The sequence below is a fragment of the Corapipo altera genome, unplaced genomic scaffold (assembly GCF_003945725.1).
Source record: "Corapipo altera isolate COAL_440 unplaced genomic scaffold, ASM394572v1 1b, whole genome shotgun sequence".
NCBI classification, from domain to species: Eukaryota; Metazoa; Chordata; class Aves; order Passeriformes; family Pipridae; genus Corapipo; species Corapipo altera.
The window spans coordinates 13,255,352-13,275,584 of NW_020884881.1; the positions used below are offsets into that span (position 1 = coordinate 13,255,352).

Consider the following 20,233-nt stretch of genomic DNA (forward strand, 5'->3'; position numbering starts at 1 on the left):
AAAGGATGAGTGGAGACAAATTAAAACTGGCAGGGAGGACCAGTGAGATTAATTTCTTCTCCATCCAAAAGTTAAGATCTAAGAGTCTGTAATAGAAACTGGTCAACAGAGAGAAACACACATCTAGATTCAGCTGAACTTAGACATCTGTCTCAGAACAAACTGAACAGCTCTCTAGAGGTACCCACAGGGACTAACTTAGATGTCTAATTTTAAAAAAAAAAAAAAAAATCTGCTGCTAATTATTCTTAATTGTACTGAAAAAGAAATATAATATCATTTCCCATGAATAAATGAAGGCTCGCTGCATGGACAAGGAAAAAAATAAGGACTTAGAGGCAGAAAAGAATGGATGGCAAAAGCAGTTTTACTGACCACTGCTTCAGAGATGATTCTCTTAAAATCTCTTGATTTTAAAAAAAAAAAAAAAAAAAAAAAAAAAGGCTGTCTCGAGCATTTTTTTCAGGCAGAAACAGGGGAGAAGAGTCTGTAGTGTTTGCATACATATTTGAGACCTGGATGAACTCGATACTTAAGCACTGTAATTCTGTTTCCAGAAGTGATCAGCACCTGTCATTCCAGTGACTTTAATGAGAACAGACAAATATCTTCCAAATTTAGGTTACTTTTTATGAAGTTTACCTAAAACATGCACATTTTAAAACTCAGGACAGTCTGGTTTGTTGTATTTGGATTCAAGTACTCATAACTCCATATAAGCATATATAATAGTTCTGCTTGACATGATCTATGTACCTTCTTTAATTGCCTTACAGCAGAAGCATCAATTATAATAGTGATGCCATCAATCTCTAAAGAATACTTGATTAAAAAGTGCAAATGAAGCATGTTGGCAATTCTGATTAATACATTTAAAATATTTTTTCTACGGTTTTATAAATTAAATCTATAATGAAGACAAGCAGTTGTATTATCTCAAGTGAAGATGAGGATAACTTGTATTCTCCCCAGAAGACATAAAGATTTTTAACAGCTAATGGCAGATAGGAGACTTCAAACCTTCTAGAGTTTTAGTAAACCAGGAATTGAAGTATCATACATTTAGTTTAAATCTTGTGACTGTATTTTCAATTTCCCCAAAGCGTGTTACAGTCAAATAAGCAACCACAAAGTGCATGAAAATAATTGTTCAGTAGCATTTTACATCTGCCTTCTCCTCATGCAAAAAATTTCTTACAAAGAATACAGAACACCATAACATGAGCTTGGAAAATAAGGCCAGAAAATGGCTCCTTCAGAGTAAATTATTTACATTTATCATTTTGATTCTCCAGACCTGTAATTATGGTTTTATTACATTTCAAAAAGTGAATGATACTGCTGTATGCATCTTTATTCTCTCTGCACATACTCTGACTGATCAGTAACCCAAGTTACATGAAAGGAGACAGACATTGACAATTAGAACATAAAATATTATCTGGCTCTTTAGGAGAATTTGGAGACATTTTTAAGTTTCTTACTTTCTTGCTTTTGCAAAATATTTAAATACTAGTCTTAGAGTTTCATTAATATTTTCAATCCCTTAATTTTCAAGGATTACAAGTTAATTTACAAGTAAATCTAGGATTTACAAAAGGAAATGAAATTAAATGAAACATTACTTACATCATTCTGATCATCTTTTGCATTGTAATAGATTATATCATTATTCTGTAAGAGAAAGAAAAGTAATTCTGTTAGTTTGAAAGGAGAGAATAAATTTAAGTAACAATACTCTGTACTATTGTAAAATACATTTTGAAATAAAAAACACAATTCTTTATGTATTCTCTTTGAAACAAGACAGACTCAGATCTTTGTTTGCTCTCTGTTGTGTGTTGTATTTGTCATGCTTGTGCTTACCTCCATACCTTTAATGCTTCTTCCTTGGGAAGCTACATAAGTCACCCAAAACACAGATAGAAAAGTACAGATAACATTGGACAAACTTGAGAGCTCATAAAAGACTTCCATAAGTTGTTTCTGTTACAGACATGTGACTTCCCCCGTGCAATTAGGTGATTTATGCACCATGACATCCAGCAGACAACAGATACAGCGACACACGGGCATTGCTAAGTGGGTTAAGTATTTGTTGCACACACGTTTATTCTTCTATTCACCTCCCACGGTGAAAATACAATCTGTGAAAATACATCACAGCAGTCTGGCTGTGGTAGTGGAGAGCAGATCCTGGTAGCTCTGTAGAAACACTGTACCGTGTAATTCAAGCAAAGGAAAGAAGGAGAAGATTACTAGTTTCCATTACAGAATCAGTGAGAAGCTTCATTCAGCGGTCTGAAAATTGGGCTATTTCCTATGGAATACAGTTTTGTTTTCTCTTGAAATATTTCTGAACCATTTAAAAGCCTTGAAGACTTAGGTTCTCTGTAGTAGCTTTCCATCAAATAGAATTGCTGCAATGTGCCCAACAGCTTTTCATCGAAACCAAACAATTTTTATGTGCATTTCCCTATTAAATAGAACAGACATAGTGTTGTCTACTCTCTTATACGGTTCCGAATCATGGGTCATCTACCGCCACCACCTGCGTCTCCTAGAACACTTCCATCAACGCTGCCTCCGTACAATCCTAAACATCCGCTGGTCAGATTATGTGACCAATACATCTGTTCTAGAGCAAGCAGCTGTCACAAGTATTGAGGCCATGTTACTGAGAACGCAGCTGCGATGGGCAGGGCACGTCTCAAGGATGAAGGACCACCGCCTCCCTAAGATCCTGCTCTATGGTGAACTTGCCACTGGCTGCCGCATGAGAGGAGCCCCGAAGAAAAGATACAAGGACTCCCTGAAAATACATCTCAACCTTGGCCTTATTGATCACCATAACTGGTCTACTCTGGCCTCAAATCGGGAGGCCTGGAGACACGCCATCTATAACGCAGCTGTCTCCTTCGAGAACACACGCAGGATCACTCTCGAGGAAAAAAGGCAACGCAGAAAGAACCGTGTCTTGCAGAATACACCATCTAAGGAGTCTTTCTGCTGTGCCTTTTGCAATCGGATATGTCTGTCACGTATTGGCCTCATAAGCCACCAGCGTGCCTGCAGCAAATGTGGATAGCGCCTTCCCAAATCTTCGTTCGCGAAGCCCAGCCATGATGAGTATAGACATAGTGTTTTTAAGTCCCTTCACAGATTTTGAATAAATAAAGGAGAAATTACATTTCTTCATGTCCAGCAGTGTGTTTAAAATATTGCTTGCACTAAAAAAGTGCCATGACATGTACTACAAGGTAATGCACTTCACCTTTATAAACCATCGTTTTCCTCACTCCATAAATAATGACATCATTTATTCTTCTTTGTGACCTTTTAGAGAGTCAGACATGAAATATATTACAGATGAGCTAAATGCCATTTGAGGTAAATGCTATTAACATGAACTCATGCTTTTTGCTTTTTCCTCAAAATGCATTTTTCCATCAAGATGCTGTTCTATCCACAGGTCAGTTGGTTTTGTATCAGGATATTTGTATTTGGATAACGAAGCCAGCTACAAGGATGTGGTAGACACAGGAGGAAATCCTTTCATCATTGAAGACTAATGATGACTATAAGCTAATTGCTTATTCACTGGATTGTTATAAAGAAACAACCATATAATGCTGTGGAAGCCTCAGAGTATGTCGTAAGAGGCAAAAGATTCTATTTTCTTTGGTTCCTCTTACTTTTTACATGGCTGTAAATAGTTTGGTCTGTTCAAAACCCCATCTGATTCTTTAGCAGGCAAAGGATCCAACTCTGATTGGTACTAGCCAGAAACATTAACAAAAGTGCTTTCATCACAAAATGATCTGCTCAGTTGAAAAAAAAAAAAATGTTGTTTCACTCCAGAAGACAGGGAAAAGAAACACTTCTTTCATGAAAACTCTTTAAGTTAGGTTGTGTTAGAGTAGTTCCCCTGTAATCCTTCCCTGCAAGGTTTTGTTCAGGAAAAATGAGCTGCAGGAAAAGCAATATGGACATACCTCTCTGGATATTATGCGTATATTGGTTTTGTTTACTGCTTTCATTCTTAAAAGAAACATTTTCATAAAACACAATGCTATTAGGCCCTCTTCTGCATTGACTCTCATCTAGATATCAGTTTATTTCCCCAGCCCCTCCCCATTGCTCATGTTTACCCTAGCAGTACACCCTGTTGTAGAATCATTATTACATAGGATTTCTAACACTGTCCTCAACAGATACAATTGTGTTTATCTACTTAAACAAAATGATTCTTCATTGTCACAATTATATTTCCCCATTTTTTATATTTTTATCTATTTGTTTAAATTGCTCGAAGCTGGTATAGCTTTACTATGTACTTCTGCTGGACTGAACACTATTTTTAAAATCACCTATTAAAGAATTATGTTTCAGAAACATAACGTTTACAAATAATTTAAAATAAACACCTCCCCATATCCAATGAATTAGGTATTTTGTTAGGCTATTCATATCCTGTACTTCATTACCCTGTCTGGATATATTACCTATATAATGCATAAACTAACACTGACATCAGACATATCTCACTACTCTTAATACAGAAAATATGAGATACCCAGTGCTACAACACACTAAATGCTGTACAGTTCACAAATTAGATTCATGGATCAGTCAGATCTTTAGAGGACAATTTTTCATAATTTAACTACTTCTAGTTGACAAGAACAAATTGCTTTGTTGCTGGTACTCATGTGAGTAGTTTACTTATTTATTAACTTCTTGACACAAAGAATTTGAATTTTCCCACTGTTGTACACTTTTGCCACCAGGTAATACTACACACTTGGTCAGCAAGCCTAAGGTGCAATGTAAATATCAGAGATACTTATTTTTGTTTTATCCAGTAATGCTATAAGAGAGAGGGGGTAAATATTCTCTGTTGCTTCTGTTAATGAATTAAGAGATTTAGTAAGACAGTCCTGAAGCTGAATTTATGAAAGAGAGACTTTAAGAGATCATATGCATAAATTAGAAACTTTAGCATAGTATCATTATATGAGTTTACAAAATCTATGCAATTGGAAAGGTGAAGAGTAGTTTTCACTGTCGTTAATTCCCATTTCAGTGCAAACAGTTTTAGTATTTGACAAGGGTATTAGGCAAGGCATATAAAAATTACATTAAGGACCAGGTCATAAATGTTTTATTTGTGACTATTACTATTTTCTTTTCTATCCTAATAATTTTCTTCCACACTCCCATTGTAAGTATTATCTGCTGAAGTGAGATTGTTCCATCGTCTTTTTATTGTTTTTCATTTCAATAGTTGTTTGTTTTCCAGCTTGGGGTATAAAACAATTCAAGTGGGAAACACTACATACTGGTTACTATTAATAAATTCTTAAATTTCAATGCATAAAATCCAAAGTTTCTGGTCTCTATAGCATCTATGTCTAGAGGTTTGAAGAAACACACATCTGCAAATGAAATTTGAACTCACACCAACACTGACACTCAGCTTTTGATTCTCTACTGAGTAACTTTACAGACACAGTCTATTGATTGAACAAATAAATACCTAAACTCAGCTCAGGATTATGTGAATGGAACTGAAGTTGGCTTGTCATCACAGGAAATAATGCTTTTTTTCAATCACATTCTTTCAAGAACAATAAAAAGGGATTATACTGCAACAAGACATATCTGACACTACAGATAATAATGTATAGTAAATTGTAATAATATATCTATGTCACTTTGTTGTCAAAAGCTATACATCCTCCTTTACCAAGTGCCAAAAAGAAAGCTCCTTGTCAATGCTGCCATATTATGGTGTTTGTAAGAAAACCTCCTCTCTAAATGTTATGCTAGAATTCCAAGAATTTTCCACATAATATGAGCCCCACCAACTAGTCTAATGTCTCTTTTTTTGGTAGGAAGATTGTATATTTGATTTTTTGAAATATCTGCTTTCCCACAAGAGATGCTTTTGTTTCATTCAGGAAAGAAAAAAAAAATGCTCTAAGTCTTAAGAGCTTCCACAAACACCCTATGTGGTCAATTCAGAAATGTTGCTTTCACTGAACCTGTGGTTAAGATTACATATGCCCTCAGGTCTGTCCATGGGCTCCCTAGGGATTTTATGCAACCCTCTGCCCCTGATGGAGCCAAAATGGTGTTAGGCCTACAGGGGAGACTGAAGGCCTGAAATGAATACTAGAACTTTATGAGAGACTCTAACGAACTACCAGAAAAGAAATTATTAAAAAAAAAAAAAGGAAGATTAAGAAACTGTTTTTCTGCAGCTTTTCATATACGTAATGTATTAATTCAGCCAGACATCACAATTATCCTTTTTCCCCTGAAGTAGCAGTTCAAAAACAATTGTAGGTAAAATGTGAAAGCAAAAAAAATTACACTTTTATTCATTTCAGAGATGTTAGAAGATATTGAACTCCCTCAGAAAAGAAAACAGAAGAGTGTTTGTTAAAGATCTCCACAATTCAAAGATTTACTTCAATGAGCCACTGGAGGCAAATATAAAATTAATGTAGTAGATTATATTGCAAATATATGTATATATATTATATATATATATATATATATATATACACACTACTGCATAATTATTAGTGCATGTTTTAAATTCTGAAATTACAGCAAATATGTTTATTTCAATTTTCTTTTAAAACAGGATACTTCCCATGATTTCTAAGTGTTTCACCCACAAAAGTACTAAAGTACCCAAAGTGAGGCAATGTATAAAAGCTCCTCCATATTGCAGCTAATCTGCAACTAGGAGGATTATTTTGGTTTGCAGGTAATAAGGTAGAGTTAGAAATCAAAATTCGAAAGAAACCAAACCATGTTGCAAATATATGTCTGATTTTGATGTTTTAGTTTAAAAGTAAGTTCTTAAAATTACATATACAAATTTTGAGAATATTTTAAAATAATATTAATTCCACACATTTGGAAAAGACATTCACATTAATGAAAGAACTTGGTGTTCTTTTGCTCAGTATGTGGCAATAAAAATATTAATATTACTGGTCCGTTTCACTTTTCATAGGTAGACCAAATGAAATTAGTGTAAAGGCCTACAAATCCTTAAAAAAAAAAAAAAGTTCATTAAGTGTTCATAAAAGATCTGTTTTAATTTTAAAAAATATTTTGCTGTGTCCCCTTGGATACAGAAGTGTATTAAAAAATATTCACTCTAATACCTTTGGGGTAATTAAGATTTAAACCCATCCTAATAAATTGTATGACAAATAAGCCAGGCAGTTTTAGTTTAATCCCTTATATAGTCTGACATGCAGTTTAAGGCACAATTAGACTCTTCAGAAAAGAAAGCTAAATATGGTCTACCACACAAAAAATTATGTCTATTTCTAAAAAGGATAACTTTAGGGAATTAAAGCCTGCAAATAGTGTAAAAGAAGGAAAGAGTGTCAACTACTACAATCTCTTTTGTTATAGCTTTGTAATTTTATATAAGTGAAATGACACATGTAAAAGTGGGGGATTAGCAGCTAATAACTCTTTTTTCATTCAGTATCCATGTGTGGAAATATTGATTTATCACTTGTCTTCAAAGTGAACAAAATGCCAGGCAATATAGTAAACCAGTTGCAATTATAACTACAATGTATGTATGCAAGTACAGTGTCTGAACATGAGCTGTAAGAAATGAGTTAGAAAGTGCATTTAAAACATGATTGTGAAAAAGGACTTAGAAATTACATTTTTAAAAATATTTTAATAAAAACATTAAAAATATTAACCAGTTAAATAACACCCCATCAAGAAATATGACCCAGTATTACACATAATATGGGCAAATGAGTCACTTGAGTTAGACACTTTTTCCCAAAACCTAATTCAACCAAGTAACTGCTTTTTCAGAATACTAAATTTCATTCACTAATTAAAACCTTCCAGGTTTGTACTATAATTTATGATAAGCCTTTTTCATCAGATTTGTGTAAAGGGCTTTTCTCAAGATTCTATTGAGACTAATGATTGAAATGAAAAGATGAAGATTTCAGGAAATAACATAAAGGAGCATTAAAGGTGCTGTATATTCTTTATTTTAAATGATGAGAAAGATAAACTTTTTCAGCATTCACTTACAGGTTGTTCCTTTGCTAAAATTAACAATCCAGAAACCTTCAAATTCATAGACAGTTTTCATGCAGTGGTCACTTATCCATTCACAGAGTGATAAATAAAATGAGTAATTTATTAATCATCTGCATGCTAAACAGTGGGACTAAAACATAGAAGCCTAATATAAACAGAAAAATTATCAGATAAGCGTAATATAGTGATACAGATGCCCTTGACATTGATTCTGAAGAATTTTGATCTGAGACTAGATCCAAAGATTGCAACATTGATTGTGGTCAGATTTTAGGCATCTGAATTAAAAACTGAGATCGTGAAAGAGTTCATTGAAGTCTAAACTTAGAAGAATCTAAAACTTTGGAAATATTTGAGATTCCAACATTGATATTCTCTAGGTATCTAGGTATCTATAAGGTATCTATCCTATTTCTACAAGGACCTTTGAAGAACCTCAGTCTTCACATTTCTGAAAAGTTTGGACCCTACTTTACATCTTCACAAATTCAGGACCCATAAACTGAAGGCTCTCACCTCTCTATTTAAGGCAATTCCTATCACTGAACACACCAGTCTTTGGAATATCTAATGATGAATAACAGTCATTTAAATATATTAAAAGAATTAAGTCACGATCTGCAAATTGAATAGACATTTGCCCTGCTCTCACCTCCTTTTCCCCTCTCCTTCCTTTCTCCTGACCATGTGAATAGTATAGTTATAGTTATAGGGCTTTGTTATTTAGAAAAAAAATAATATTTTTATTATTTTGAACTCTAGATTCTGCATTAGAGCATTGCATTTCATATAGCAAACCCAACATTTTCTTCCTCACTTTTACTGATTTTGAAATACATTTAATGCAAATGGTTCAGCTAAAACTCAGAAACTCGTGCAACGAAAATAATACTGAAAAAACGTGAAATTTCTGTTAAGATAGCATGCATTTTAAAAATGCAAAAACTATTTAAATGCATATCCTAAAAACTAGGTTGAGAGGTAAGTTATTTTACCAAATCATGGTAAGATCAACGGCTTAAGGCAGGCACTTACTTCTAAGAGCAAGTATGTATTTCAAATAGGAGAACACATATTATACTATTAGAGCTTCTGAATACTTTCAGTTCTCAGGCACATCATGACCTTGCCTTGATCAGGAACCAAGTACAAGAGCCAGGCCAAGGGCATGAGGCTGAGTGTGGCAAGTTATAACACACAGGGGAGTGCCAACAAGGAGTGCAATGAGCCCTGGTAAAGACTGTGCATCGGTGAAAGAGAACACATGAGAGGCTGAAAAAACATGATAATGCCATGGACTGATTTGACTGGCATCCTGCAACACCTGCCTATAAACTCCCCAGTAACAGAGACTGTAGGGGAACACTGTCATGTGAATGTTTGACATGTCAGGAGAGTCAAGCATCAAGCTGGAACCAGCCAGCAACAGTGCCAAGCCATTGCCCACAGCCCAGACCTGGGGCAAGTATCCCATGTACCTCAGGCTGGGCTCTACCAACTCACCAGCACTGTGACCAGGTCAAGTCTCAGCTTATTTTTTGCATGGGGAGACACCTCAATATATTAGAGGACTGAGCAATCACCAACCATATGAAGTTCAACAAGAAAAAACATTGGATTCTGCACCCGGGATGGGGCAACTCTGGATATACATACAGACTGGGGAATGAGAAGCTGGAAAGCAGTGACAGAAAAGGGACCTGGGGGTCCTGTTGGATGGTAAGTTGAATATGAGTCAGCAGTACCCTGACAGTCAGGAGGGTCAACCATGTCCTGAGCAACAGGCAAAGCATAGCCAGCTGGGAGAGGGAGGGGATTGTCCTGCTCTGCTCTGCACTGGGGCAGCTTCACCTTGAATATTGTGGCAGTTTTGGGCACCACGATATAAGAAAGATATTAAGCTACTAAAGACTGTCCAAAGGAGGGCAATCAAGATGGTGAAGGGTCTTGAGGAGAAGCCGTATGAGGAGCCTCTGAGGGCACTTGGTCCATTCAGCCTGGAAAAGAGGAGACTGAGGGGAGATCTCATTGCAGTTACAACTTCCTCTAGAGAGTAAGTTGTAAACCCTTCTCTGTGGTGACAGTGACAGAACCTGAGGCAATGGCCTGAAGTTGTTTCAGGAGAGGTTTAGGTTGGATATTAGAAAAAAATTCTTTGCCCAGACGGTGGTTGGGCACTGGAACAGGCTCCCCAGGGCAGTGGTCACAGTACCAAGGCTGACAGAGTTCAAGAAGCATTTGGATGATACTCTCAGGCACATGATGTGACTTTTGGGGATGATCCTTTGCAGGGTTAAGACTTGGACTCGAATCTTGTGGGTCCCTTCCAACTCAGCATATTCTGTGAGTCTGTGATTTTCTGCCACAGCCCATCCATTTCTTGGCTCACTTAATGGTATGACCTTCACAGTGGCACATTGTCTCATGTTCCTTTCTTCACCGTGACAATATCTGATTACATGCTGAATTTAACCACGCTTCATTTAATTTGTCTTGTGCAAATTATAATTAGTAAAGCTGAGTAAGAAGGTTTTTATATCACATTCAAATCTCGGGAGAAAACCCTGCTATTTTTCAGAGAGTGCAATAAATAGGATTTTTTTTTCTTTTGCCTCAGTGCCCATATCATAGTACATTATACATTTACTTAGAAAAATGAGAAGTAATGAAGAGTATTAAAGTTGCATGCACTACCTCAAAAGGAGGCATAACAAACACTAAAAAGGGTACTTCTGTCTTCAAATCTCTAGAATTGATCATAGAAACTGAAAAGAATAATTTCTCCATGTCAAACAAAACTCTCCAATTTTCAGATATTTTTCACTGTAACAATTTTTGTAAGAAACTGCCATTAGACTACTTAAGCTGCCAGGATGATACTTAACTTCAATCTAGACCACTTTTTTGGAAGAAGATGATAGAGAGGCAGTGTAGCAAATACCATTAACTTTGTACACAACTTTTTCCAAAGACTGTTTCAAGCCATTTTATTTCATACTGAGATGAAACACCCTACAGTCAACGACACAGACTCTAGAACAAATCCAGCCAAATCTCCCTCAGTATTCTTACCATCTCTCCAAAGGATGACAAAAAAGTCTAGGATTTTATGTACTTGCGTGTACCAGGAAAGAAAATCAAATTTAAAAGAACTGGCTACATATATAAAGAAATACAAATAACCATCCTCTCTATTCCTCCTCCAGTCCTCTAAGTCAAAAGCAAGGAAGACAGAGACAACCCTGAAAGACAAAAATATTTTAAATCCATTTTAATTTTGGTAAGTATATTCTTCCAAAAGATTCAGGAAACTGCTAATCTTCTCATCACAGTAACTTCCTCAAAGTATAAGCAACTGCGAATGGCTTCTTTTTATAAGGCAAAATGCAAGTGATTACAAAGCAGATTTCCAGGTGGGAAAATGAAATTAATTTGTTAGCAGCTAATTAACCTCTATATCACACTACCTGATCAGTTTAATTAAAGCAGCAAAGTATGTTTATTTTAATTTATTCAGCATTACTTTCTTTAGTTGATGAAAGAACATAAAAATAAAATAAATAATAATAAATTAAAAAATTGTCTAAACTGATTGCATATTATCTAGATTGTAAATACTGGGACCAGTAAAATACAGGGGCCTAGTTAAACAATTTGTGCATGAGTTTACATCAGATTCACAGGAAATTAGCATTCTGAATTCATACTTATGGAGCTGTTGGGATGTAATGAATCTCTTGCACTGTGATAACTGAATATAGAATATATGCCAGTCCTCCAACTCCGAAAAAATCTGCAAAAGCCTTTTAGAAATTTATTTTCTATCAAACAATGGGCAAACCTTTAATAGAATTTGTTCCCAAAAATCTGTTACATTATCACTGTGTTTTATCCATTACAGCCAACAAATAACATGTTTAGCAATGTTGCAATCAGTGGTTACAAAATACTTGAAAGGAATCAAATTTTGGGCATATGACATCACAATGGAATAAAAACTCAGGAGCCTAGCTTCACAGTGATCCATAAGAGTGGCTGAAGAGGGGATATTCCAAGGCTTATCCAAACCCAGTAGTACACTGAGGTCAGCAGTCCGTAGGATATTGCTCTGGATCTGCATCATCTCAAAATTCAGAACAAGAATCTGAGGATAATTGTGTATGTCTATTTTAAAAGAATATTTTTATCAATTTTTGCACACAGATTTGTATTAATTTAGTCCATCAGAAGCTGCTAAAACTAATCAGTGCTGAGCAGAGACAAAAATCAGGAAAATTGCTGATAGATCATGACAGGAGTTCAGGACTCTCAATAGAAAATTCTCTTACCACTTGCATTTTCATCAGGAGATAGCCAGGCAAGATAAAATGTATAAGGAAGGGACTACACACAAGTGAACTCCACAAGTCATGACTGCCAGTATTTACGCAAGTAAATTTATATTGTCTTAATCCCTCTGACCTTGTAATGTATTAAACAATTAATGGCTATATGTATGTAACTGAATTATAACTTTTAAAATTTAGTCACTATGATCAACTATATGAAATGCAGAGCATATTCTTAAAGAGACTGTTTTGTTTCTGGCCAAAAAAATTAAGTTTTAGGCAGTTGCAAAATGATGCGGGAATTATGGATTATCAGTGCTGGTAATTATTCTTAAACTCGAGAATATATGAGTGGGTTGATATTTGGATCAATTTTCAGAAGTTCAGGAATCATCCTATGATCTTAAAGACCATGAAGTCAAATTTCACCTTTGAATATGTCCATTTTGACAGGAAACTAAGGGAAGAAAAAAAACCCACAAAACTTCCACATTATGTTTGGCTCCAAAAAAAATTTGAACTTGTTGTTTGATCCATTCAGAATATTTTATTAAATTACTGAATATAATATATAGTAATCTGTATATGAATTGATAAAATGTAAAATACATAAAATGCAAAAAATATTTTCCCTACTAAAATTACACCAAATAAAAATAAAATCAGTGCTATCAAACAATTTTTCTGTCATCCTCCTCTTTAAATGTTCACGTAAAATTCAGAGATTTAAGTCTGATAAACAGTGTTTTGTATGAAATATTAATTAAGAGAAAATTTATGTCTTCATCTTAATTTTTAAAAAGTGCTTTAAAATGAAAGATGAAACTGTGTAAGACTAGTATTTATATATATATGTACACTTTGAGAATATATCCAATGGTTAAAACAGTTCCACAAAAACAGAAATTTTCCCCTCTATTACCCTCTTTGGAAAAAAAAAATAAAATAGTATCTCACAAGGAATATATCACATGAAGTCAATGTATTTAAATTCTAAGCAAAAATGCCCAGCTAGCATTAATATCTTTTAAGAATCTCACTGGAAGAGAAAAATGTCATCCTTTTGCATAATTTTCCTTAAACTGCAGCAGTAGAAAGCTTTATACATCTCTTTCTTTCCTCATTTATCCATATGTAAAAACTAAAATACAAAAAGATTTTAAGGTATTTCTGCAGGGTATTACAATACTGTGTAACACAGGAAAAATGAATTTTCACATATAAATTATGAAAGTCGGATTCAAACTTTGGATCATATCTTACATAGCTGACACTGACCTGTAAAGTTAGTGATCTCTAATAAATTTTTTAGAAGCATTGATCTCTTTCCCTGCCTTCATCAATTCTTCATTGAGTTTATTCAATCTCTTAGAGTGTGTCCACAAAATCCACAGAGTTATAACATACAAAAAGAAAAAAACACTCAATTGCTATAACTAATTGTAAACAATTTGCTTGGTAATTAAAAAAAATGCAACAAAATATCTTCATTTCCTTCTGAATATGACAAGTACCTTTTCACAAGGTAATGTAGTTCAAAACACGTCAGGTCATGTCTTCTTTTCAGATGGTTTTGGCTTACCCATGTAAACAATATTCCTGCCATATTGACTGTTCATTATTTTAATGGGCCTCTTATAAAGATAAATATTTGTTAAGATTTTGATTTAAATTATTTTTCTCTATCTCTGATGTCTTAGAAGGAAAGCAACTCGAGACTGCAGTTACCATGCTCTAAGAAATATCCCATGCTCACCTAATTAATAAAGAACAGAAGGAATCCTAATTTAATTATTCAGCTTTGACATCCGTTTTGTGCATGTCTTGCACTCAATCACAGCAATAAAGCAAAGCTTCATGAGCACACTTTATTTCGGAAGCAGTTCAGTCGCATCAGACAAGCCAGCAGCTGAAAAATGTCATTCATTTTACTATTTAACATAAAATGATGAAGACTTTTCCAGTTAATCGCTGCAAGCAAAAGGTTCATATCAAAAATAATTAAAGCATTATTACTTTTCTTCTAAATTATTGATATGCTACACTGGTATGCTGGAAGTCATGCAGAAAGAGCAGTAAGATTTAAGAGCTGTATCAACATCTTGCTATTATGTTTCTCATTCTCAATCTTAACAATTGCACTAAATGAAAAGTTATTTGTGTTTTCTTCCATGGATCACTACAGGGGTTTTCACTCATTAGGTATTTGATGCTTATGCCACAAAATGCAAAGAAATACAGACACACCAAAACTTGTGACTAAGCTGGTTGAGATCTCACAGCAGGGAAAGGTGCTCGGATGAGCATTTGCACTGTCACAACCACAAGCTGCTTAATTTCAGGGAGTCCCATACAGTTCTTGACAGCAAATTATGCAATTTAAAAAGACTTCATATCTTTTTTCTCTTTTTTTTAATATAGTAAAAGGATGTGCCTTCTTTTCAACACCCCGCCTTTTTTCTACTAATAGCTGAGGAATTGTTTCTTGGTTTTGCCATTATCCTGAGTACAATGAAGCAGAGGAAAAAAACTACTGAAATAAATGTTCTTTAAAAACAGGGAACAAACAAAAATAAAGGAAACTAGATACTAATTACATCCCCAATGCTGTTGTGGAAGATATTTCATTACTAAACAAAACAGAACAGTCCAGCAGGAGGGAAAAAAAATCAAAAATGCAAGCAAAACCCAAATCATATTCTTCTTTAATCATCTAGTATTTTTATATAACTCAGGCAAATTAATTTTCAGTAGTATAAATTGAGAAATAAATAGCAAAAATTATAATAGTAAAAGACAAGGTGCTCAAACACAAGATTATAAAAAGAAAAATGAACAAGATTAGAAATTGATGCTGCTAAAACACATACATTATATCTTTCTTCATAATTTTTGGCAATTCAACTGGAATTGTGTGTAGAAAGGACTACGTCTTTTTAAACCTGGTTGTAGACTTTTCTTTTTCCCTTTCACATTTGAGAATTTTATTTTTTTTAGTATTTTCTCCCTCAGTAAAATCTAGATAGGAGATCATTATATCCTATATACACCCTGCAGTGTTAAGAGCACTCAGGACCCAGCATCAGTTGACAACCACTGATGGGCAAGTGCTTCCCTAGAGCCTCCTCAGCAGGGAACAGAACCTCAGGGCATCCCTTCTCTTCCCACAGGCTGAGGACCTCTGTTTCAGCTCAGTCTGGCTCCCTCAGTGCCCTATTATTTCAACAACAGGATAGGAAAGGCTGTCTCTAGTCCTGTCTCTGTCCCATATCCTAGATGAGCCTCTGCCCTCCAACAGACCCCTTCCTTGGACGTATGCTGCAGCTCAGCACCAGCTCATCTCTTTCCCTGGCCTTGTTCCCTTTTCCTTCTGATGGCAACACCCAGATGACCCCCACATTTGTCTCTTTGATCCCTATGCATCCATCCATCACCTGGAACCATTCATGGAAGCTGTTATCAGCATTTGGCTCTGCCTGCTCTGCTCAGCCCCACAGAACTGCACCCATTGGTCCCCTCCAGCCCCAGCCACCTAGCTCTGGGAGCAGCCAGCCCTCACTGCTTCCTGACCCAGACACTGACTGTATGTCTACATTTCCTGTCCTTCCCAGCTTTTTCTAACCCTGCTGTAACCACTTTCCCAAAATCTTTCCTGAACCTCACTGAAATTATAAGTAAATAACAGTACTTATCTTTGCTTACTATCGTTTCACCTGAAGTTGAGCCATCACTCACACCACATTCTCTGAGAGAACATTAGTATTAGGTGACAGGGGAAGCTTTGCAGATGAATTAGGATAAAAATGTTTAGAATACTCAAAGGACTGAAGGAAATCAGTATCACCACCTTGGTAACACGTAGTCTCGGGTCCTACATTTTGTATAATTCACTTTCAAATTCTTGTACCAATCAGCACTTCCTGGAAATTCATCTTTTTTTTTTTTTTTTTTTTTTTAAATTCACAGTGGACAGATAGATATATCATCGAAGTGTGAAGATGTGAAGAAAGAGACGATGTGAGAAATTTTAAACAAGTGAAATAGCTATCTGTTGTAAAAAAGGAGTGAAATTAAGGCAGGTATTTGTTAAAAAAAAGACAGTCAGAAAAGCTCCTGCAAACCTAATGAGGGAGGTTACTGAAAAAAAGAGCTTAACACTGGAAGATCATAGTGCAGAAGGGAGTATGAAATAAATTGCAAAGTATATATTAAATTAAATTGATTTGAATTTGAAGAAGTGCCTCACTTAGCTCCCCAAAATTTATGCTGTGTTGCTTGAGACTATTTCAGCTCAGCTTTCAACAGCACCTTACACAGTATTACAGAAGTGTGAACTGAGATTTCAGAAAGCACAAGAGGGAGGAACTACAAGTGTTTAAGAAGGGATAATGGAAGATGGGAAACTTATGCTGAAGAGGAAAGAGGAAGGAATGCTGCAAAAAAGGGTGAGGAGTCTTGCCAAGGACAATACTGTGGTCATGTCCAGAAAAGACATAACAGTGAAAACGGAGAAAAGGCAGAAAACTGCAGTAAAGTAGTCATTCTCAAAACTTTCCCATCAATGACCTCTTTGGCAGGAGCCAAAACTTTCTGGTCCTCTTTTCCCTCCCTTCCCGGCTCCCTCCTCCTTGTAAGAGAGGGGTCACTTCAGGTTGCAAACTTTGCTGTCCACGTTCCCAAGGATTGTTTTCTTTGGTTTTACTTAGGAAGTTACACAATGTGATGGGGATGATAACTATGAGCAGAAACCATCCTAACTTAGCTACTCTTTGCCTGGGAAAGTCGTCTCAAACTATTTCAGCAGGTACTGTATTACAAATACCTCTTAACACTTGCTACATGATCTAAGGCACTTTATCAGCATTGTGCTATCCTTATTTGACCAGCACAGTCTGTGCATTATTTAGACACAGTGAATTAAAAGTAATAGGCATAAACAAACCATGGATTCCAGCACAGAGTAAGCATCAACCAGTTGTGTGAACTGAACCCAAGGGCCAGGACTTATTTCCTGCAGTACACCACAAAGATGCTGTTCGTACTGAATATGAAATGTTCCTGGATTTTAAAATATGACAAAGGTAAAATTTCAAAAGTATGGGCACATACCAGTTTAACTCCTTGTGTTCTCAAATTATTTAAACCCACTAGCTTTAGTCCCTTGCTGACCTGGAAAACACAAGATTCCCCTAAAAGTATGTACCTGTTTATAGATATAAATACACACACGCTACTAGAGGATCTCTTTATGCATATATACATCTGGATACATATATAAATACATGTATAAGTATATACATGTATAAGTATATACACAGAGGAAAATTCACATAATTGGTACATGCATAGCTCTCATCTATTTAAGCAGGACTAGCACAAGCTTAAATCTTGACTGATTCTTAAAATATCACCTAAATGTTGTTTACAAACACTGAACAATAACAAAAAACATATCTAATACTCAGAAATCTGTAAGCTTTACCTCAGTATCTTGAAGCAATAAAGAAAACTATTTGATCTGTTTCACATTTAAACCTCTTGATAATATAGTATTGCAGAGCTCATGCACAGAAAAAAGGTTTTGGTGCCTTCATTTGTATTTATTTTAATATTTTCTTATCAAAATGGAGATGATATGGGAGGTGAATTAATTGATTTAAGTGCATCCTATTCTTGAAAAACATAAACAGGTTCAATTAGATATATGGATCTTCACTGCTCTACTCTTATTAGTATGGATAACTACCTCAGTGGACTATTCTTGTGTCAGTAAAAGGTACTGATGTGAATCTGCAAAGGAAATCCAGTCTTCTTGTCTGTGTAATAGTTATTTTTCATAAAAGCAGCATTCATAGTTCACAATCATAATATAGTTCATAACATTGTAAATATTTTCACAGATACAGTGGGATATTTGCCCTAATTCTGTTGTTAGAATGTCTGAGGAACTTATTAAACTGATGGGTTTTTCCTTCCAACTTTCCAGGTATATTTAACCGTAACTGATACATTCCTTTTCTCTTGAACAGCATTTCTTCTTGGTGCCTATTCTTGACATAAGATGTTTACTGATGTGTAACAGTACTTTTTAGGATAGAGTATGCTATGCTTTATTCTCCAGAGAGAGTGTGATGTCCATGTTTCAAAACAAAACACAGATCAGTCCTGAACACAGTCTGCTATTCATGTCTGCTTTTCATCCATATTGTGCTTGTTAGAGCTGCCCCCAAGACACCTGAGCAATGTCCAGACACGTTCTGTGGCATATCATGCACCAGGAACCATTCTCGATCAACTGTGCAGACAGGTCTACACCAGGTTATACCTTGTCTTGCTTTCTACATGCCTGCAGTGTTATCATTATAGGTTTTACACTCTAACATATTCTTGCATGCTCTGTTGTAATTAATGTAGACCTGAAGCATTGCAAACATTCAAATTCTATGCCTTGAAAATATTATTTTCTAAGTTGCACCATTTCCTTCCCACAATTTCAGAAACTTTGAGCAGAAAGGTACAGAAATACATTATAATTTAGAGCTTCCTAGATATCACCAAGAGAAGTCACAAGTATACTCTGAACACTCTGTCACTCAGTCCAACAATCAGGTCCATAGATTTGTTTTATTCAACAGTATAAATTTATAAATGTAAGTTTTAGAAATGCAATAGTGTTCCAATCTTGAGCTTATTTCTTAGAGAAATACACGAGAGAGCCAGAATTAAGACTTCATCTCCTTCTGAAATGAAATATGCACCAACAAGAATGGGTTATAAACAGGAAAACGTACAGCTTTGAGATTACTTCTGCTATCACAGGGTCACTTCACCTACTACAGCCTTTCCTGGAGCTGCTGGCCCTCTGCCTTTTACTCCCTACCCTACACTTTCCAGCAGTTGGGATGTACTGAACGAACTATGGTTTTAGGAAGTCCCAGGTTTCACTCAAAAATGCCCAGTGATCCTCATCTCCTTCTTTAACCACCTGTTTTCCTCTTTACCATTCGTACATTTAAAGAGCAAGTCTCCACCTTGAATTCAGAATCTCAAAACATGACTTAAATCAGTTGAAAGCCTTATGCAGCAAGGTTAATATCAGAAAATCTTTATATACATAGATATAGATAGATATAGATATAGATATAGATGATATAGATATAGATGATATAGATATAGATAGATATAGAGGGGAAGAAATAGACTGCAAGTATTTGGAATTAAATCTCCCATGTAGAGTGATCCCCTATAAAAAGGAAAATATTTCAAGTCAGCTGTCACCAGAAGAAATGTAAACAACTATCTTTTGGAATTAATAAATATGTTGATAATATTTTTGAAAAAACTTCAGTCTTAATCCAGCCTTTGTTTTTTTCTGTTGGCATCTCTCACCAAATTTAAAAAAAAAAAAAAAAAAAAAAAGCACCATTTGCTGTAGCAACATAGCTCTATCACAAAATACCTGCATAAACTAGTAAAATAAAACTGAAATGTTCTGTCTGAAAGATGGGGAATTGCTACAGCAAAACTTTCTCTAAAAATACGTATTTTAGAATATTTTAAGTCTAGAGGTCATTTAAACTATGATACCCGTAGCAAATTAAATTAAACTTGCCTATATGGAAAACATTCAGTCTGGTAGGAAAGTTTTGCTGGAAGTCTCCTTTAACGTTTTATGTCGAAAAAAAGTCACAGACAAAGCACTAAAAAGTTTTATTTGGAGAAAAGACCAGAATTTTGTGCAAGCCCAGAAAAATATCAATAAACCCACCTCCTTAGTTTTACTGTTCCCATGTGTAACT

The 20,233-nt window shown here is 35.2% G+C and overlaps 1 protein-coding gene across 3 annotated transcripts in view; it reads right to left on the reverse strand.

Annotated features, from left to right (window-relative positions):
* The window catches only part of CACNA2D1 (calcium voltage-gated channel auxiliary subunit alpha2delta 1), a 383,720-nt gene that overhangs the window by 178,077 nt on the left and 185,410 nt on the right, over window positions 1-20,233 (reverse strand). For all 3 annotated transcript variants that reach the window (XR_003527084.1, XM_027639551.1, XM_027639552.1), the window contains exon 5: window positions 1,630-1,674. Coding sequence is in view for 2 of the 3 variants with exons in the window: in XM_027639551.1 (XP_027495352.1) it covers window positions 1,630-1,674 (45 nt within the window). In the remaining variant the exon portion in view is untranslated. The remainder of the gene's footprint in view (window positions 1-1,629; window positions 1,675-20,233) is intronic.